Source organism: Mirounga leonina, unplaced genomic scaffold, assembly GCF_011800145.1.
Source record: "Mirounga leonina isolate KUSES-001 unplaced genomic scaffold, KU_Mleo_1.0 Mir_173, whole genome shotgun sequence".
Classification (NCBI taxonomy): domain Eukaryota; kingdom Metazoa; phylum Chordata; class Mammalia; order Carnivora; family Phocidae; genus Mirounga; species Mirounga leonina.
The window spans coordinates 40504802-40527083 of NW_023270447.1; the positions used below are offsets into that span (position 1 = coordinate 40504802).

Below are 22282 nucleotides of genomic sequence, written 5' to 3' on the forward strand. Positions count from 1 at the left end.
TTTGATACTCCAAACATAGTTGTCAGATTTTTTTTTTATATGGAGAGAAAGGGTCCCCTTAAAATGACTTATTTATCAGATTTTGATAATATAATCTTGTCTTACCAGCTAGCCAGGGGTGCAACAATCAAAGGTAATGTGCCCTGACCTCACTCCTATTTTATTTTTAGAGATTTGGTCACCTGGGGCCTTTCAAGTAAAGCAGTAGAAAGACTGGGGTGAATGGATTAGAACTCAGTGAAGGAAATGGTTCTGTAAATATCAATGAAAAATATTTAAATTAAGAAAAGTAGATTAAAAATCAAACTTCTTACAAAGCACTAAAGTTTTCAAAGAGTAGAACTTAGAACACTCAGTTACGCTCTCAATAATACAACTTATTTTGTCACAGAAAGAGTAACTGAAATAATGCCAGATAAACAAACAGCTTAATCTTCTCTTTCTTCTTTGTTGGAAGACAAAGTCTAATGCAGACAGTCTATATCTTACCGCTAGGAAATTTCCCTGTATTAATTATTGCTACTGAAGCATTCCTCCTCTGTTTCATGGTCTTGGGGCATGTATTAGAAAGGACATAATGTATGATGAAATTGCCCCAATTTTTTGGATGATAACTTTCAAAAAAAGAACAGCCTCTCTCTGTTTTCTTTTTATGTTGGGGAGGGGGGTAAAAAGGGAATTTGGGGGTTGGTTGTCTTTTAAACAAAACTTCACTGTCTTCTCTTAGGCCACGTTAGAGAATTTGGGAGCACAAATAGATCCTGAATTTAGCAAACAGGCCCATAAATGGCAGCAGATTAGTTTAATACTGTTATTTACATTTTGATGAGTGCTTTACAACCATCTTCTATAACTACGGTTATTCTCCTCCCTCTTATCTGTTAACAGACACTGCTTCCCAGCTGGGAAGACTGAGTTTAAGGTTATTAATGGCTGGTCTGGAGGCCCCGAATATGGTAACTGCAGATTAGGATTCTGAACCAGACCTAAACAAGCAATGATGACCAGAGTCAGACGAATAAGACTTCCCAGAGATGACAAAATTCCCTTGTAAAAGTTATTAAATACCTCTCTGTTTCTATATTTATCTGTGCCATCGGGATCATTGATGATGAGTCAGATGGCCCTGGGTGTGAATCCTGCTCTCTTCTTTACTTTAGGCAATGTAATACAACTCTTCAAACCTCACTTTACTACAGAATGGAGATAATAATAGTATGTATTTCCAAGAGTTGCTGAGAGTATTCATGACAGAATGTAGGTAAGGGGCTTAGTACCATATCTTCGCAGATAGTAACACCTGTAAAAGTAGTTTGGCTGTTGATGCTTCCTGTCCCAACAATAAATGCGAGAGCTGCCGGAGACCATGGAAACAGTCTTCTCCAATTCTTTTGTTTTGTACATAAAGAAAGGCAAAAATTCCAAATGAATTAACTGTTTAAGATCATATTCCTAAATGGAGGCAGAGCTAGACTTCAAACTCATGGCTTAGTCTACCTAGGCTCTTTTCCCTTTGCTCCCTCCAGTTCTTTTTTTTTTTTTTTAATATATATATTTTTTTCTTTGACAGAAAGACACAGCGAGAGAGGGAACACAAGCAGGGGGAGTGGGAGAGGGAGAAGCAGGCTTCCCGCGGTGCAGAGAGCCCGATGCGGGGCTCGATCCCAGGACCCTGGGATCATGACCTGAGCTGAAGGCAGATGCCTAACGACTGAGCCACCCAGGCACCCCTACTGCCTCCAGTTCTATATAAATCTGAGAGTGAAGAGAGAAGAGTTGGATCGAAAATGTTCAAGCGCCCCACCTGGCTGTCAGAACTGATTTTCCTTCCATTCTTCCCTCGAATCCAGCTCACCTTTAACACTTGAGGGGCCACATACATATGTCTGAATAAAGATATAAAGCGAGCTCCAACACTCCTACCTCAACAGACATCCCTTCCTAGCAGCTCGGAAGGGCAGCGTGAAGTACGAATTCTTGAGTTCCTTGGTTATGGCAGTGCAGGGGGACCTAGCTCCGGGACCGCATCCTGTCCCATTTCTTCCCCCAAGGAACTCATGCGCAGGCCTTTGTATACCCTCTGCTACCACCTGCCTGTCCAAGCTCCTCCCACACACTTCTTCCAAGCCCAACTGCCGCCTCTTGGCTACTCTTTGGGCCTAAGGGCATGAGTCCCGGCAGCACATCCAGGAAAGAGGCCTGCACAGGTCCCGGAACAGGGTCCAGAACCATTGGGCAGAGAATGTAGGGGGTCCAGTGGATGCAGTATGGTCTGGAACGGGCACCACAGCTGCCCCTGGGCCCCCCCACCCCCCGTCCCGGCTCCTCACCTCCTGAAGCAGAGCGCAGCTGGAGGAACAGCCCAGGCTAAGGCTCTCTTAAAGCAAAGAGTCCAGGAAAAGGACCCCTCTTGCCCTAAGGGTGAGAATGCTCTAGTCCTGTCATTTAACCTTGGGCAAAAGTAGAAGTAATCCCCTCCAATGATTGGTCACCTGCCTATCATCTTTCTGACATAGCTCTGAGATGAATCTGTTGACCAAGAAGATCTATTTCTTTTTTGGTTCTGCTGGACCCAACATTTCCCTTACTTATCTATTATTCAGTTAGATAGAAAATGACTCGCAAGTGCAGGGCAAACTGCCCATCATGATCACATTCCAGTATCACGCAGCTTGAGTCCCAAGTGGCTCCAGGCTGGTAGAATCGTATGAGTTTTTTCCTTCTCACCCAAGAGCGCAGGCAATTATTTGCCTTTACTTTCAATACTCCAGTACAGACACACCTGAAGAACCGGAAAAATAAACCTGTGTAGCCAGAAGGACTCACTTCCCCTGTGATGGTATCTGCAGTTGACTTCATGATACCTTCAAAGAAAAAGGATCTTCTATCTCCCGTTCTTATCTTATAGGTTTCCTTAGCAAACATGGACTGAAGTGCTAGGTCCTGAGGCTTCATTCTAAAGAGACTACTGATATTATGCAGGACTGCTCTTTTCAACAATGAAACATCCATTTTCACGGAGAGGGCCCCAAACCTTTGTCCTACACATAAAACAGCCCCAGGGCAAAGCTAGTCAAGAAAGAACAGGAGAATGGAGAGTGTTTGTGGCGGAAGTTGGGACAGTGACAAGTTGCTTGAACACAGCTCCTCGCTGAATACCACAGCACGTTCATCTTTTGAAAAAACCTTCAACATGGGGCGCCTGGGTGGCTCAGTTGTTAAGCGTCTGCCTTTGGCTCAGGTCATGGTCCCAGGGTCCTGGGATCGAGCCCCACATCGGGCTCCCTGCTTGGCAGGAAGCCTGCTTCTCCCTCTCCCACTCCCGCTGCTTGTGTTCCCTCTCTCGCTGTATCTCTCTCTGTCAAATAAATAAAAAATCTTTTAAAAAAAAGAAAAAACCTTCAACATGCTGGGTACAAATGACGCCTTTGACACTTTCACCTGAAAAGTTTAGGCGAGAGACTCTTTCTCAGTAGAAGCTCCCTGTCCTTGTCAGTCACCACTACGCCTCCCTGGGGTTGTTTTGTGCCAGTCCTTCCTCAGCCACTGTTGTTGCAACTCTGTACTCTTCTGACTGAGTCTGTCAGGAAGGAGACAGGAAATTCTAGTCACCCGCACAGCAGCTGCGCCATTCCTCCTATCCTCCTCCAATGACGTCGGTTGGCTTTGGTGACACGGGGTCAGGAACTGAGCCACAGTGAAGGTCAGGAAGACAGGTCAGTGTTTATGCCGTTGCTGGGCTGGGGATCCTGCTGAGGCTATTTGCTTTCTTCCTTGCTATACTGTTTCTCTTTCCGTTCCTCTTTTTATAATGCAGAGCCAAAGCATCCTGTTTTGAAAACATCTAACTGTTTGGCCACTGAGGAGCTCATGCTCTGATGCATTTCGCTGAGGTGTAAGACAATTCTAATTCAGTAGGCGATGAAAGTTGAAACAAAAATTAATGAGCAAGTCTAAGAAGGCAATCTGTCGTTACAGAAAACAGTTCTAACACGTCTAACTGAACTTGGGCTGCTGGCGGAAGGTTCACTCGACATCCTTTTCATCTTGCAAAACAATGTCATTACCTCGTAAAACTGCTGAATTTATTTCATCTTGTAATTCTCAGGGAAAAATAACCTACAGTATTAATCCACCTGGCTGCATCTTTCTCTGTGATCCTGGAATTCCATTTGGCCTGTGGCCAGCATTAAGAAACTGGGGCCCAGGAGGAGACTAGGTTTCTATAGGTCACAGAACAGTTCCTTATCTCTCAGGCTCTGAAACATACTTGGGAAAACCAGTTATAATCTGAGTCACAGTTTTCTTCAAAATATAAAAGGGTTGAGGAAAAACAATAAACACACAACCTTACCCAGATGGGGTAAATATGAAAGACTGCTTGCTTTTCCTCCACTGGGCACAGTCAACTCTCTACCATTCACAAGGTCCCAAACACCCCCCACGCAAAACATTGGCTTTCCCATCACCACTGTTGAGTAGGTAAAAACTCAGTAAATCACCCAGTTGATCAAAACTAAGGGCATATAATGTTTGCAGAGATGTAGTGGATGTTATTAAGAAGTCATCATTTATTGAATCTTTACTACCCAGCAGGTGCCTTGTGGAGCGTTTCAGACTCATTATCTCATTTAATCTTCACAGTGACCCAGTAAAGTAGGTATCACTTTTATCCCTGTTTTCCAGATGAGAAAATTAAGCCTTAGAACAGTTAGTTAAGTTAGCCGAGGTCAAGTAGCTAGTAAATGATAGAGATAGGATTTGAACCATGATCTTTTGACTCCAAAGCCCATGCTTTTCACATACTTCCTATATGGAACATCTTCAGACTCACTTCCAAGTTTGTAACTCAGAGATTTGCCATGGCTCCTTTGTTCAGTGAGGGGAAACAGAAGATGAGCAGATACAACTACATAGTAGTGATGATAATGATGATGATGGTGATGATGTGGGAAACAAAGGCAGAAGAAAAATTATTAAATTTCCTTACTACCTAGAGCCCACTGACAAGTCCTTGAAACAGGCAGAGTGACATTCTTCTAGGGACTCAACAGCCTCAAAGTTAACACTTTGCTAAGGGCAAAAGGCAATCCTAGCCCAAACCCCACGTCAATTATATTTTTAAATGGTGACTTGGAAGGAATGTTCAAATAATTTCAACCACATTTGAAATTAAATGCAGGACTGTATTTTTACCACAAATAATTAAGTTCCCCCCCCAAAACTGATATAGATCAATTTCTTTTTGGTGGCCACAAAAATATTCTTATTATATTATGTTACATGTGCCATGGATTAAGCTTTATTTATGAAACAATTATCTAGATAATCAAGATTCTGGGGGGAAACATGGTTGCTAAGTAAAAAGAGAACGAGATCTTTTACAAATGCAACTGACTTGAGCTGTCAGTTGAGCACTATTCATCCACTGGACAATTGCTTTGCCCTACAACCTTTCCACTGTAGGTGTAGAAAATAGGTGCATGCCTTCTACTTAAGCTAACTGTGTCAGCGTTAAGGTTTAGCCCTCTCTTTAGGGTTAGCTCTATTCAACTTTCATTGCTTCCTGCACAGGACACCATAAAGGAGGAGCGGAAGCCTGAAGTGATTGGAATTCTCACTAGGACCTACATAGTCCTTGGTCTCAGAGCCTTATTGACCATTACACTGAATATGAAAAGTTTTTTAAATAAATTTGCAAAACAGACGATGTTTAATTTCAGCACTCCAGACACAAACCTGGTTAGAATCTACAAGGCATCAACACTCAAAATGAAAAATAATGACAATTTGCAGTTTCTCAATGAGAATTCTTTTTCTCCCCTGTAGTTAGTTGGCTACTTTATCTTAGCAACTGAAGAAGAAAGTTCAGCATGTCTTTTATGGTGAAACCTGCTGAAAAACTACCCTTAAATATTGGATCTACATCTCCTGTGGGTATCAATGCTCACAACATGCAGTAAATAGAGGATCCGTTAATGCTCCAAAGTAGGCTAAAGCATGTGTGAAAATCTTTCTACTTGGAATCCAGTGTGGTTTGGAGAAGTTACACAGTTAAGCCCTCCTCATGGGGAAGCAGTTGGTTGAGATTTTCAACAGCCTGGAAAATCCCATTTCAATTGAGAACTTCAGAAAAAAAGTCAGTAAACAGTTAATCTCAAAACTTTTCTTCTTTTTTCCAACTTGAATCTAAACTAAAATTTGAGAAAGAGACTTATTTCATTTTTTGCCCTTTCGTTAAGCAATAAACAAGAATAAGAAGAGTCTATCCCCCCACCCCTAGCCCCCTTCAAAACCTCCTAAGGACACAATGCTCCCTCTGCTCAGATCCTTTGAGCAAGAGCCAGTAAGCCTTGATAGGAAGGCGATACTTTTAACCCCAGGAAAGAGGGAGGAGGGACACACATTCCCTAGTGAACCTTGGGGCTGGAAAGGGCACGTTGGCAGGTGTGGAGCAAAATCTTTTCCCAGCCCCCAAACCATAAGACAGTAAGACAATACCTCAGGCTAGGATGATTGGGCATTCTTAAAGTGTGTACTTATAAGGGTACAATGTTAAGGTTTTCCATTAAAAACGAAGCAGTAAGTATATACATATATGCACACACATCATATATATTTATAAAGTTAACATTCTCCAAGGGGGGGAAACAAACAAACAAAAAGCAACAACTCTCACTACATAAATTAGCACTCTAAATCCAGGCGTTAATTAAACAAATGATATAATGATAGATAATTAAAACTTCCATACTAAGTTTTGTCTGGGGATTGTAAACAAAACTATTTCTTTGCAGTACGGGTGGAACTTAATTTCAAATAATTCTACTTTGAAAAGCAGCAAACTTTTAGAAAATAACTTTCTTTTTTGGAGATAAAGTATATTGTTTCTTTTTTTTTTTTATCTCAGGTCATGCCAGCATCACAAAAGGAATGTTAGGAAATCCCAGAATGTCCTTCTGAGAAGAATTTCAGAATTTATAAAACTTCAGAGCAAACCACTCTCTTCACTGATCTATGGAGGTCACGTTAATTTCTTGTCCAAAAAAAAAAAAAAAAAAAAGGTGTCTCTCACCTGATTGCAATGCAACATGTTATCCACTTTACCCTGTGAATTCATTCAGATGTCATCTTACTGATAATTGTTTTTTTAAAAAAAGGATTTTCATTTGTACACAAATAAGCCTTATAAGCACCTCTCACCTTAAACATACTCCCAACTACATCAATTAACAAAGAACTTTGGTTGCTGGGAATTAAAGCACACGGAGGATTTTTAACTTCTGCCGTAGCATCCCGACACAAGCCAAGTGTGGCACTTGGGGACAGAATCTTCAGAGGCAGCTCAGCAAACCCATTCTGACCGCGGGCGTCCTCGGATGCACCTCTGCCTCAGGCAGAGGCCAGGGGAGCCCAGGGGAGCGGGGGAGCTTTCAAGAATAAACCGGTCATCTCTTACCTTGTTCGAAGCCATCTCACTGACAGAGCGGTAGGTCTGGATGGTCTCTAGCTGGTCTAAGCACCAGTCCAATTCCTCCAGCGTCTCCATTGCTAATTTTTGATAAGATTCTTCTGCAAACAAACACACAGGCATGTAGTTAGGCTGGAGCGGCTGCAGGCTGTGCATAGCCGAGTCCCCGCTGCCGCCGCTGATCCCGGAGCTACTGAAGGTGGCCCCGTGCTCCTTCATTATTTGCGCGCCGACTCCTTCCTTCCAGCTCTCTCCACCAGGAGAACGAATCACCGCGGTGCTCTGCCTGGGACGGCCGGTGCCAAGTTTTCACCGCCCCCCCCCCGCCCCCCCGCGGGGATGAGGTGTCCGCGATCTACCAAGAAACTTCCTCTGAGGAAGGAGGCGGGGAACCATCTCTTAGAAGCTCATCTGCATACATGTGTCCTAAAACTAAAGGCAGAAGCAGTTGAGTTTTCTCAGGCTCTCTTGCCTTAGTCATCCTGGGGCTCTTAGGGTGCGTGATGTCATTTCTGAGTGTTTGCAGTCTGGAGGAGAAATGAGGAAAGCATTTTCTCATTTTGCTTTTCTTCTAAATGAAACACACAGTCGAAAACTTGGAGGGGCGGGGGGCAGACAGTTACGTTGGAAGGCTAGGCAGTCATTCATTCCGGGGAATGTGTGCCTGCTGGAGTAACTTTTAACTCAGCAAACACTGACCCACACAAGCAAGAGGTGTAAGCTATTCCTCCCCTCTTCTGAATCCCTCCTTTAAGTAAAGGCAAAATGAGGTTTCCCTGATAAGATGCGGGTCTAAGAGAAACTGGAGTTTTACATGAACACGTTTATTGGCCAGAGTAGGCAGCTCTTGTTATACTAAACAAAGCTAAAACTTCTCTTCTGCAACTGCCAGGATCACAGGGAAATTCTGAACCGGACTTTCAGGTGGAGCCAGATGAGAACACTGCAGATTTTCACTTCGATTAAAGCCAGGAGGCTTTGATTTGTGGATGTGGGACTCAAGACTTTCTGGAAGTATTTCTTAGTGGTTCATTCAAAAAATATTGTTTTTAAGATCATATTTTTTTGCTGGATAATAAAGCTCTTCTGAATGGTCACAACATGTCATTCCGTACCCAAACGTTTGTGAGTCTAAACTAATACTCCAGAGTATTGACTTAAGAACTCTATGTTAATAAACACTGAATTAACTTTATAAATGCTGGATGAATGAATGAATGAATGATGCTATAGACAGTGATAAAAGTCAGTCAGACTCTCCTGCATCCATGCCTGATTTTGAGAGGAACAACATTCATTAATTCCATCAAGCTTTCTGGAATGCAAGCACACAATAGGCACTAATAAAATTAAAAATCTTGTATGGAATTCTATTATAGAGAAGACTTCATACATTCCTGTCAAGTTTAGAATGCATTCTTCCCATGTTCATACAGAAATCCGAGGGAGACCACATACCCTTTTATTATTACTTGACATTTTGTGTGTGTGACCCTCACACTTGAAGCAGAAAAGAGAATTAGCACAAGAGAGACCCCAAGGGACTGGGATCCTTGTCCACAGATGCACATTTCAAAGAATCTCTCAAATATGCATACACCTCAGGATAATGTGGGGTTAACATTCAATATCCTGTATGTCATATTTAAAAAGCCACAAAACCACGGGAGGTGACTTCCTCCATTTTTTTCACACTCCTCAAAAATATGCAGACAAGAATTGACGTGCTTTTAGTAACACTCGTTTCAAGCCAGCCTTACACATACCTTCTCTCCTTTCCTCCTCAGTCTTGCTGGGCTACTTCAACATGCAGAATCTTGTCACTTACTCTCTAGTGTGTCCAAAACACCTTCCACTTCTTCCCAGGAAGCTTTTCCTGAAGTGCCAAAACTCTCCCATCCCACTCCCAGCCTCATATCAAAGGAAAAGTCCAACCACTTCCCGATTACTTGGGCTTTACTACCTTGGTGTCTTCCGCATCACAACCTGTGGTTCTTGGTACCTAGGATGCTCTGAGCCTTTTGAATGGGTCAATATGCAAAACGACTGTAAGATGATCTATCCCATTTCTCCTTCATGGAGAGGAGAAAAAGGGATCCAATTTCCACTCAGGGTTGACAACGGAAATATAATAATTATGGCAGCAGAAGCACTAGGAAGGAGGACTTTGCAAAGATCCACCAATGAAGGGTTACCTGCACAGCTCACTCACGGTCTATGACCCAGAGCAAGCACAGGAGAGCTCCTAGAATTGATATAGTAGTGACATGCCCGTGACTGGCCAGTGGATGTGACAGGCCCTTACTCTACTGCCCTTTCTTATTGTGGTCAGCTACAATATTTCTTAAGTGAAAGTTTTTGAAGTTAGTGTTGAAGTTAATGAGGAATTTTTCCTTTTCAGATTCTTAATCTATAGTCAAGGCTTTGTGTCCCATTTTAGACCCTTCTTATCCCAGTAACTAAGTCAGGAGGCACAGATGTCAGTGGGCTGAGTGTATGGGTATCGAACTCCTGCTCCTTCTAGGTACAGACAAAGGAAAGGACCGGTGCTGCTCAGGACTGGCCTCCACACTCTAACTTCCTGGCTCCAGCACCAGAGCCAGATCAGGTGCCTACTGGATACACGGTAAATTCGCAGAGGAATGGAGACCAAAGTGCCTGCCCAAGCAGCCTGCAACTACTTGGCTATCTAGAGGCTGGATGGTGCATCTATAGTACTATGGAAAGAGTAAGAAAGCTTTGGAGTGAGACTCACGCATTTTGAGTTTCTCTTCTACCCTTTACTGTGTGATCCTGGGTCTCAATTTCCTACATCTTAAAATAAGGATAAGAATACTTATCTCATAAAGTTATAAAGGGATTAGAGATAGAGTATATAAAGCTTCTGGTATGTTAGCCAGTTCTCAGTAGATGATCAATACATAGGAGCATAACTATTAATGGTAATCAAAACAACACAGAGGCTTGGCATTTGGGAGTAGGGATATTGTGTTCCCTCAGGCATAAGCATACCATGAGGAGAGTGCAGACCCTCACAGGCCCCCAAGCCCTGTATCTGGTGACTTAGGGCAATACACAGGTCACAAGTTACTGGGGTACCCCTATCCACCAGCTGCCAGACTGATGTGCTGTGCCCCAGCCAGGGGCAGGCTCTGGGGAAGTTGGACATTTCCCTTCCCCACAGTACTGATGCCTCACTCCACAGCAGATAGTTGGCTCCTAAGGATGCCACAAGCTCTGCTTTGGGGCATACTAGATACCTAGATCAGGGTAGGACAAGAGGCTCACTCCCACCAAGACATAGCCTTGTCTACCATGGTACAGCCATGCCAGCCCAGGCCAGGGATGGCTGCTATCATGCCCCATCTGAGACTTTGCAAGGCACACATGCCCAACTCAGACCCTCTCTGCACCTGCACCGAGGGCCCCTCTGGGAATGGATGGCAAGAGTAAGGGACTCTGGATGAGTTCTGGGGTGCCAGGGATCAGGGAAATAGATGGCTGAGAACACGTCCAGGGGAGGCAGGCAAGTAGCCAAAAAAAGGTGGGGCAGCATATGAGCCCAGCCTCCAAGCCACTGGAGTATACTCTATTTTCCCCTCAGACTTCACTTCCAAACACAAGATCAAAGATAAAATTATTTCACGTTTCAAGACAGCAGTGATGGGGCCCTGCTGGATGTGGGAACCACTCTACATCTTGCGCAGGTTGCATGTCCATGAAGATGGTCATTTCCTGTCTTGCAAAATTGGCTCTGAGAAGGAACAATGCTTAATACCACAGAAGCAAGTCTCAAGGGACTAAGAGCAGGTGATGGGACCATGTATGGTCATGGGGTTGACCCTACTGTCACAGATTTCCAGAGGGACAAGGAGAACCAACCTCCTATGTGTCCTTCCCCCTAACAAGAGTGGCAAAGGGAGATTAACTTCCTCTTGTAAGTCTGGTAGGTATTGCATTTGACCCTGAGAAACAGGAAGAGAGAATGGATAAATAATTATAGTTAATATTAATCTGGTAATAATATGTGGCATTCATAAAGTCCTCTTCTCAAAGGAGCTCTAAGCACACTACTCATTTATCCTTGCGACATCTCTGATAGCCACTGAAGAGGTATGATTATCTCCAACTTACCTTAAGGCACAAGCCAAGAAGTCAGAGGTTAAATTACTAGAGCAAGATTCCTGGCAAGACCATATCTTGGTCTATGAACTAAAGGATTCAGCTTCGCACGAAAAATGCACGAATCCCTGAAAATGCTGATTTAAAGTGGTGTCTTACCCTTGGGTATTTTCTATTTAAAATTGTGTAATTGCTTTCTTAAATGTTGTCACCTTCTTGAGTCTCTTCCCCTTTCTGCTGTATCTAACACAGGGAGTAGTACAGGGAGGCTGTGCAGTATTTACTCAGAAGAGCTGGAATGGTTCTGGTCCTTCCTCTTGCTTCAGTGTCTGACCTAAGGCAAGTTACCTGAGTGGGCTGAGACTAAATTTCTTTATCTGGAAAATGAGGGTTAAGAAGAAGACTTACCCTAATCTCACAGGGAAGGCAGAATAGGAGAATGCACACAAAACCACACTGTCGACCTTTAAGTATTGTGCACATTTTGTAAATATCACATGTATGATTACAGATGGGATATCGGTATGTTAGAGAAAATTACAGAGAAGCAGAAATTTGAAATGACAAGAACGTCACATTTTTACTAAGATCACCATTATTAATGTGCACGTATGTCTATGTATGTGCATGGAGATCATATTATACAAACTATTGAGTTACACTCTTTTTTTCAGTCAATGATGTCCCCTTTTCTGTTTTAACAGTTTTCCAATTCAGCTAATAGTTAGCCCACATTCCAATTTCCCCAGGTTTTTTTTCCCCCTCACAAATCCAGCAGAAATGTGTGTGTGTGTGTGTGTGTGTGTAGAGAGAGAGAGAGAGGTGTGTGGGAAAGGAAAGACCCAGAGATGGGATGGGAAAGGGTAATGAGAAATCTCAGCCTGGCCACGAAAGGGCTAGCTCCTCATAGCTGGAAAACATGGAAATAGATTTTAGCAGTAAAGAAGTTAGTGGCCCCGCTAGTAACAGACCTCAGGTGCCCTAAGAGTTGGCCCCACACTCAGTGCAAGAAAGTGTTATTATCCCACTGATCTCTGGGAAAAGTGGAGACAGAGGCCATTTACACACCTATATCATTTAAACTTTGAAACCCTATGTATCATAATTCTTAATACAGATGAGAATTCAGCAAGTGAGAGCAACACATTATAGCCCAAATATAAATTTTCTACAAACAATATCTCAATGCAATTTTTTATTGAGGTATGATTGACATACAAAAAAGCTGTGCATATTTAATGTGTACACCTTGATGAGTTTGAAGATAAGCATACACCTGTGAAGCCGTCACCATAAACAATGTCATAAACTTACCCATCATCTCTAAAAGTTTTCTCCCTCCCTCAGTGTGTGTGTGTGTGTGTGTGTATGTGCGTGCATGCGTGTGTTATGAGAATATTTAACATAAGATCTACCCTCTTAACCAATTTTTAAGTATATGACACATTATTGTTTACTATATGCACCACGCTATACAGTAGTCTTTAGGACTTACTTTCATATCTGAAACTATGTACTTTTTGACCAGCACCTTCCCAATCCCCTTTCCCCCAGCCCTTGGTAATTACCAGTCTACTCTCAGTTTTTATGTGTTTTACTATGTTAGATTCCTGATTTAAGGGATCATTCTAAATGCAATTTGAAGATAGCTCCATATGTATCAGAAACATATCCATCAAGTCATTCCACTTTCTACCCAAAGATAGCACATAGAAAAGAAATGTAAGTAACCTCTTATTTAGCTGCCTCACATAATCAAACTCTTCCCAGTAGCAAAGGTGGTAGTTATTTGCAAGGTTGTATAGTAGTTAAATCAATCAGAACCACTCCACATGCAACAACAAGGATGAATCTAACAAATATAAATGTCAAGCAAAAGAAACCAGATATTGCAAAGTACATAAGAATGGGATTCAATTTATATGAAGTTCAAAAGAGGCAAAAATGAATCTATGATATCAGAAGTCAAGATATTAGTTACTGTGGAGGGCTAGTGACTGGAAGGCACTTAGCGGGGGAGGGCTTGGTAATGGTCCCTTTCTTGCTCTGACTACTAATTACATGAGTGTGTTCATTTTATGAAAATTCACTGACTCCTAACACTTGTGATTTGTGCACTGTTCTCCATCTTTCTGATTTTCCATGTATGCTTTCAACAGATAGTCCCATCCAGGGAAGCCCACTTTAAAAAACAAAGAACAGGATTTCTAAAAAAACACATATTTCCTTTCCTTTTGTTGAACTATAGCAATGGGTATCAACAGAATTTGAATAAATCTAACACAGCTGAAAAACAGCTCCCCCAAATATGTTAGTTTATATTGCATAGGCCAGGATGCTCCTACTAACTCAAAATTCAGTGAAACACATGGGAGTCTGACCCAGACGTTTATAAATCCTGATGGTGCCATTCATTTACTAGCAGTGTAACCTTAGACAAGATGAGTATTCTGACTATGCCTCTGTTTCTTTACCTATAAAACAGGAAGATGGCATAAACAGCTGTGAGAATTAAGGGAAGCAACCCATGCCAAGTGTTTGATACAGTGCTGGCATGTGTTAGGAAGTTTTGTTGCCCCCATCCCCCCCATCCCCAACCCTCTCCCTGTTCCTGGTCACTTTCCTGGAGGCAGATTGCCACATATTTGATAACTGAGTTGGGTGGAGTTTTGGTCTGGCCCTAGGGAGAGAAGTACGTGTAAGTGGCCATGAAATCCTAAAGTGTCCCTCCCACTGTCTGACCTCAGAAAGACCTGCCTCTTGGTTAGGTTAGAGTTTGTTGGTGTTCACTTCTAAAATACAGACCTGGCCTGATATATCATTCTGCTTTCACCAAATCCTGACTGATACACCAGATCAGTGGACCTTCAGATGTAGTTTGTTCATTTATTCATTCCACAAAAATACATTGAGTATTTGGTATATGCCAAGACTGATGCTAGGGGCTGGGTGTTACCGCAACGAACAAGACATGGTCCATTGCATTCAATGATTACATAAGAAACGCCTTTCCCATTCTCCAAAATGGTCCATCTGTGGAACTGGGTGCCTTAGCAGCTTCCTCCCCCGTACCCCCTGCCCCAAATGTATACAATGCCTTGGTGAAAATTAGAAAAATGTGCCCTCTCTTGGCAGACATAACCCTTGGGCAGAAAGCTTGGGAAGTGACGCATGGGCTGAATTTCAGCTCTCTCCATCACTTGGCTGAGTACCTTTGATCAGTATCCAAACTACACCATGCCCTTACGCAATGGCCCTGTGGCACACGAATATGGGGGCAAACCAGCATGGAGCTTTCCCCCACATGACCGGGAGTGCTCTGTGAAAGCAGAGCACAGAACACAGAGTCACAGCAAAACCGACACTTTTAACCTCAAAATAAAGCAAACCCTTGACATTGAAAAGGAAAGTATCCCAAGACCTTCCCTAGCTCTTAATTTGTGAATACCATAACTGAAATAGCATTAAATAGGCCTCTATAAAATAGCTTAAAAATTTAATTTGATAGACTAATTATTACCCTTAAATACAGTTTTTGTTTTTGTGACAAAACTTCTAAAGCAAGGGCTCCACAGGAGGAAAAAAATATTAAAGAAGTCCTTCATCAGGAAAACTAAGGAACCACTCTTCTGATCCTTGGAAGTGAGAAGGGTGTATTAATTGGATGCTCTGTATTCAGCTTATGACTCTAGCTTTAGCCACAAGCTTCTAACCCTGTAGATGTCCTCTCTACGCTCTTTGTGCCTTGAAGTTAGCAGGCTTATTTCATTCCTCTGTTGCCCCTCACAGTGCAATAAGTATTTGTTAAAATGCAAAACAGTTTCATACATATGGAAATCAGCCTCTCTTTATTTCAAGGTATTAAGTTGTGGCTATTGGCCTATTTATTTAGTGGTCTTGGTTATGATTTTTTTTCCCTTATATTAGCAATACCTTTCTTTTCATTGTAGGTTCTTATGTCCAAAGGTATTTCTTTTCTTCTGATGAATAGCTGGTAAATGAAATGTACCTGTGTTAGAGTGCAACATTTCAAGAAGGCATGTTGCTTTAACCTTGAGTAAAACGTTCTTAGAACAAATCACAGAAACTGGAGGACATTTATACATTCTGTAACACAGTTCCTCCAAAGGCAGTTTGTAAGCCCTATGTGGCCTTTCTCTTGGCAGGACTTTGTCAATGTGTCTTTATAAATACAGAACTTTGCAATTGCATATGACAGGGATTTCACTGTGGGTGGATTCATGGAAGAAGAGGTTCACTGCCCTCAAGAGAAATAACAGTGAAAAGTAGGTCATTTTGATGCCGATTTCTTTAGCAAACTCCTCTAAGACTACAAGTTAAAAAAAACCTCCAATCACAACTAGCTTTTGTACATATAACTTGACAGTTTACCAAGTACTTTCACTTGCAAATCTTAGTTTTTCCTTGAAAAATAAATCCCAGGAGATAGAAATTATTATTATGCAGTATTATTAAACATTTTCCATTATGCATGTGAGGAAGTTGAGGCTTGTTGGTGTTTAATGATTTGCTCAAAGTCATCCAACGAGAGAGAGAGAGAGAGAGAGAGAGAGAGAGAGAGAGAGAGATGAGATGAGAGATTGAGAGGAAGGAGGGAGGGAGGAGGAAGGGGGACAGCCAGCAGGGAGGGAGAGAACCTAACTTCTCTGATTCTAAATTCCATGGTAATTTTTACTAAACCACGGGGCCTGTTATAAACAAATGGCCCAACTTTTTCTTTCACCCAGGTGGACTCAGACAGGGCAAAACTGGTTCTGATGCACCAGTCTCAAGCTCTATTCCCTTCTGCCCCACCTCCCCTTCTTCCAATGTCCTTCCCCTTACAGAAACCTGCTCTTCAGAAGGACTCTGACTTTGGCATTTACTTACTAACGGGGATCTGTACACATCTAGGCAATAACACGCACCATCAATGGGAAAGAGTGCTCAAGGAACTTCATTGTCCACCTGTATTAGTGTTAAAGAGCAGTGACACAAGAAAGTGATCAAAGATGGAGGTAAGTTGCTATCCAAATATTTTTCTAATACATTAAATATATGCAAGAAATATTTAGGAAGAATATACAATAGTAGTTAAAAGCTTAGTCTTTGGAACCAGACTGCCAGGGCTCCAATACCACCACTTACTGTTACCTAACATTAAAGAAGTTACTTAACTTCCCTATGCCTCAGTTTCCTCCCCCATGTAAGGAGAATAAAAACAGTAACTATATAATAGATTGTAGTATTTAATTAGTAAATAAATGTGAAATGCTTAGGACAGTACCTGCTGTATTGTAAGTACCAGATAATATTGGCTATTTGTTGTTTGCTGGATATGATACAATAAATAATGAGTCGACTGTTAAAAAGTGTTTTGAGTAGATTTGACACACAATTAGTTTCAGGTGCACAACAAGGTGGTCCAACTTCTCTAAAGGTTATGCCATGCTCACCACAAATGCAGCTATCATCTATCAGCATACAGCACTGTTACAATATCGTCAATCACATCCCCTATGCTCTGCCTTTTGTTCCTGAGATTTAGTCATTCCATAACTGGAAGCCTGTATCTCCTATTCCCCTTCACCCATTTTGCCCATCCTCCTCACCATCTCCTGCACCCATCATTTTATTCCCTATATTTACAGGTTTGATTCTGGTTTTTGTTTGTTTATTCATTTGTTCTTTTAGATCCCACATATGAGTGAAATCATATGGTATTTGTCTTTCTCAGTCTGATTTATTTCACTTAGCATAATACCCTCTAGGTCCATCGATGCCATTGCAAATGGCATTACATCCTTTTTTATGGCTGTGTAATACACACACACACACATATACACACACAATATATATACTATATATACACTATTATATATGCATGCCTATATACATACAAATATATATATATACACATACATATACACACACACACACCAACATATATACACATCATATTAATGAATAGATTCTTTGAGGGACTATTATGTTGTAGGCTCAGCAGGAAACTCTAAGGATATAGTGGTAAATTTTATAGACATTGGTTTTGCTTATTTTAAGCCTATATTCTGGCAGAAATAGAATATTACACAAGAACTTACTTAGTTAAAATTGGGAAAGGAGCTAGTAAGAAGTGTAGATGGTCCTAAGAATTTGCCACAGGGATAACAGGGGACCCAAAAGTCTGAGGAGCAGGGATGGGACACAGGGAGTTCAGGGAAAGTTACACCTTGAAAGGTTATGAGATTCAAAGGAATAAGAATCGAGTACAAGGCTGCCAGGGTGGCTCAGTTGGTTGCACATCTGGCTCTTGTTTTCGGCTCAGGTTGTGATCTCGGGGTCTTGGGATTGAGCCCTGTGTAGGCAAGGAGTCTGCTTGAGATTCTCTCCCTCTGCCCCTCCCCAGATGGGTCTCTCACTCATAAATAAATAAATAAATAAATAAATAAATAAATAAATAAATAAAATCTTAAAAAAAAAAAAGAAAGACTTGGGTACAAACAGGAAAGAGCATTCTAGGCAGGGATAATAGCAGGGTATGCTCACCGAACTGAGAGCAGTACCTGTGGCAAGAACACAGAGAGAAAAACTGGTATTAGAAGTTTAAATCAGGTCATACACAGCCAAGGAAGGCCATGGAGAGGACTTTGGACTTCATTCTGGATTCAATGGGAAACCTTTTTGGAACTTTATCAAAGGAGTGGCCTAGCCAAATTTGCATTTTAAAAAGATCACTCTACCTGCAATTTGGAGAATAAACTTGAAGGCAGGAAAGGAGGCCAGCTAAATTGTATTTAAAAGCCCAGAGTCTGGAGGAAGACAAATAGGAGTTTGATTTCTGGCTCTGCCATTTGATTTATTAACAGTGTGAACCTGGACAAGTTACTTCATTTCTTTAAGTCTTCATTTCCTCATCTTTCCCACAGCATTGTATATCTTTCCCACCAGGTTGTATGCGGAGTAAATGAAGTATCCACATCAAAACACGCAGCAGAGTACCCAGTACCTCGTAAAGTATTCATGCCAGTGGCTAGTAGCATTATTAATTTTATTGCAGTAACCTATGCAGGGGCTGGTGTGGCTAGAATTACAGAGCAGTGGAGATGGAATCGGGTAAATGGGCTTGAGATGCTCACGAGTCGCAATCAGATGGCCTCTAGGAGGGTGGTATTTGGCTGGTGACCAAAACTCCCAGTCATTTCGGCTTTTCAGGCCCAGGACATGATTTTCGCCAGTGTGATTTGACTTCATTCTGTTTATATTAGTCCAATTCACAAGAACATGTTGAGAAGAGACCAAACGATCAATTTACAGAGAGTAATAATTTATGGGGAGTTTTTCATGTCATCTAGTCATTCCACATTCCTTGACATGGGAGACCAATTTCTATTCATAAGATTGCTTGGTAAGCATGAAATCAGAGCAGGGGGGTTAGTCGGATGATTACGCTGCTTTCCTCAAGCCTGATACACTCAACTTCACTACTGAGGTAGACTGTAGTTGTTTCTGCTCTATCTGAAGTACCCTTCCCAGCTTTATTCACCTGGTTAATTTTTACTTCTCTTTTAGGAGTCAGTCTAGAGTTATCTCTACAAAGTTTTTTAAATATTTAAAGGTTGGATTAAGCTCCCTTCCCTTCCCTTCTCACACCCATTAGATAACCTTCTTGAGAGAAGGGAACATATCTTTTGCCTGATCTTTTATGCAGCACAGCATCTATTGTCTAGTAGAAGCTCAAAAAATATTGTTTGCACTGCTGACTTGCCTAACATACCAATAGATGGGATATCGATTAACCAAAAGGAATGGGGCCTCTGCTACTGAACAATATTAGAGAAACAATGTCAGGAATTCTTGTCCTTGGCACTCTTTTTATTAGTCGTCAAACAAATCATCTTCTTTTTTGCTGATTTTTCAGAGCAACAACAATTAATGGACTCTACATTTCTTTTGCATTCATATCTTGATTAGATTTCTTGGTTGGTTAAGTTTGTTGTTGTTGTTGTTTTTTAAAGTAGGCTCCAAGCCCAACATGGTGCTTGATCTCATGACTCTGAGATCAAGAGTCACATGCTCTACCAACTGAACCAGCTAGGTGCCCCTAGGCTGGCTAATTTTAATATGGGGGACATTTAAGGAGACTTCTGCAAAATCACATGCAGAACTTGTTATTTGACTCTCACTGAAGAGCGGTATTCAGGCACCTTACTGATGGTCTCTGCATCAAGCAATACTAGAATTCCAAATATTTTGACAACTGTCATAAGAAAGATACAAGTAAGTTCAGAGGCAGCACAGATAGATCTTAAAGACATAGGGGAAAGGGAGATCAAGACAGATTTGGAGGCCAGCTAAAGAAGAATGGATGGAATTCTGAGAGATGAAAAAAATGAGGTAAGGCAATGAACAGCATGAATAAAGGTATAAAATTAGAAACACACCACACCATTTTGTTCTGTTTGGGGAGATCAAATACAACAGTCCTATTTGGTTAGAACATTGGGTTTTAGTAAGGGAGTAGAGTAGAATAAATTTGCAAAAGTAGAGTGGTCAGGGCAATCTTGAAGAACTTTTTACACTAGACTAAGGTATCTGATTTTACTTGTCAGGCAATGAAGAGTTATTGAAAATTGTTCAACAGAAGAATGGCACACACAAAGTGGCTTATAAATATCTTAATACTGTTTTACAGTTGTGCAATGCTTTGCAGTTATAGATTTCTTTCATATGTACACTCTCTTTCAATCTTCACCATACCTTATCAGAGAGGTATTATTGTCTCTATTTTATACAGGAAGAGACTGATGTCCAGGGAGTTTTAGTGTCTCACTCCAAATCCCGTAAGTGGTAAATGCAGAACCTAGAGACTTGAATCTAGGCTTTCTGACTCTAAGTTCAGTGTTCTTGCTATTACTATGATGCCTATGTGAAAATGAATTATTGATCTGATAGCAGTAAATTGTAAGGACTACAGGATGGAGTAAAGAATAAGCACTCGATAAATTATAAATATCACGATTATTACTTGCAGGAAAAGTTAGGACTTAAGAAGAAATGGGGTCCCAAACTGTAGAAGGGTTATTTATACCTTAACTTTATTTTTGCCTGTAGAATGAAAGTTGTCAAAGGAATTTCAAGAATAGAGAATAGAAGCAAAGGTTTTTGCCATTAGGAGTAAATATGGTAGGTGGAGAACAAAAGAGGGCTAGAAATTTTCCTGCCTCTCAAGACATTATTAGCCAAATCTCTTTCAACTACCTGCAGGAAAGCCCCATTCACCTGGTGTTCTGCTGGGTGATTGCAGAAAGCCTACTCCATATAGCCTTTTCTAGTTGACAAAGCACTTTGAAGTTTGCTTATTTTCTTCTGCAAACAAAGCCATGAAAGTTATCCCCATATTTGCGAATGAAATCATTGAGGCTCATCAAGGCAAAGGGACCTGCTTTAGAATCTGGAATTTCTGCCTTGTCCAACATGGGACTTGCTAGTCATGTGTGGCTACTGAGCACTAAGACTTGGCTAGTCTGATGTGATATGATATGTCTAGTCAGTGTGCATGGGTAATATACACACTGGATTTCACGGACTTTGGGTGAAAAAAATCATGCAAAATAGCTCAATAAGTTTTAATATTTGGTTACATGTTGAAATTACAATATTTTAGGTATTATTAAGTAAAGTACATTATTAAAGCTAATTGCATCTGTTTCTTTTTATGTGTTTAGTAGAAAATTTAAAACTATGGGGCTTGCATTATATCTCTATTGGACAGCACTGTTATAGATCATAGCCTATAGCCAGGACTTGAACAGCCCACATTCATAACCCCACAGATGCTTGTCTTAAAAGAGGTAGTAATAAAGATCATAGTTAACATTCATTGAGTGCCAGTTGCACTTTCTAGGCACTTTACATTCATGAACTAATTTTATATTGATCAAAATTTCATGACCTGAGTATTATTTTATTGTAAAACACAGAAATTCAGTAACTTTCTCAGGGTCACAGATTTAGTAGAGTCAGAATTCAGACTTAGGCAAGTCTACCTCCAGTGCCATTAGGAATGCCTCCATTGCTGCCTGTTTGCTAAATCCCGAGGAGACATTTGGATGGGCTTCATTTTATTTTAATCTGAGAGACTTTGTATATGATCTCATTTAATTTTTGCAACAACCCCATTAAGTAGTTATCATGCCTATTTTATAGGTGAGCAAACTGAGGCTCAAGAGGTTACACAGTCTGCCCAAAATTATACTGGATCCATGCTGGAACTCAGTTTCTAATCCAGCCTGAATCTAAAGTTGATACTTGATCATTATGCCGGTCTCCTAGGGGTGATCTCCAGGCTAAACCTTGAAGTACTGACACTGTCTCACTCCAGGGTAGCCTTTGGCAAATTATCCTCTTTAGAATTGGTCCAGATGACCTCCATCCTCAGCCAGGTTTGGTGATAATCACCCTATCTGAATCTTTCATTTTCAATATATTTTTTTTTCCTACAAGTTCTGCCACCTCAAACTCTCCTGGGATCTGATGAAAAACATTTTTTTAAAAAAGGGAGGGAGGAAGGAAGGGATGAAGAGAGGGGGAAGAAAGAAAAAAAGAAAGAAAGAAAGAAGAAAGAAAGAAAGAAAGAAAGAAAGAAAGAAAGAAAGAAAGAAAGAAAGAAAGAAAGAAAGAAAGAAA

General features: G+C 41.2%; 1 protein-coding gene across 5 annotated transcripts in view; it reads right to left on the reverse strand.

Annotated features, from left to right (window-relative positions):
• The window catches only part of PDE4B (phosphodiesterase 4B), a 187286-nt gene that overhangs the window by 33982 nt on the left and 131022 nt on the right, over nt 1-22282 (reverse strand). For 3 of the 5 annotated variants that reach the window (XM_035018339.1, XM_035018342.1, XM_035018340.1), the window contains one exon: nt 7460-7572. In XM_035018339.1, coding sequence (XP_034874230.1) covers nt 7460-7572 — 113 coding nt within the window. Of the gene's footprint in view, nt 1-7459; nt 7573-7830; nt 7883-7943; nt 7960-22282 lie in introns of those variants that run through there. The other 2 variants (XM_035018343.1, XM_035018341.1) reach the window with 2 other exon arrangements.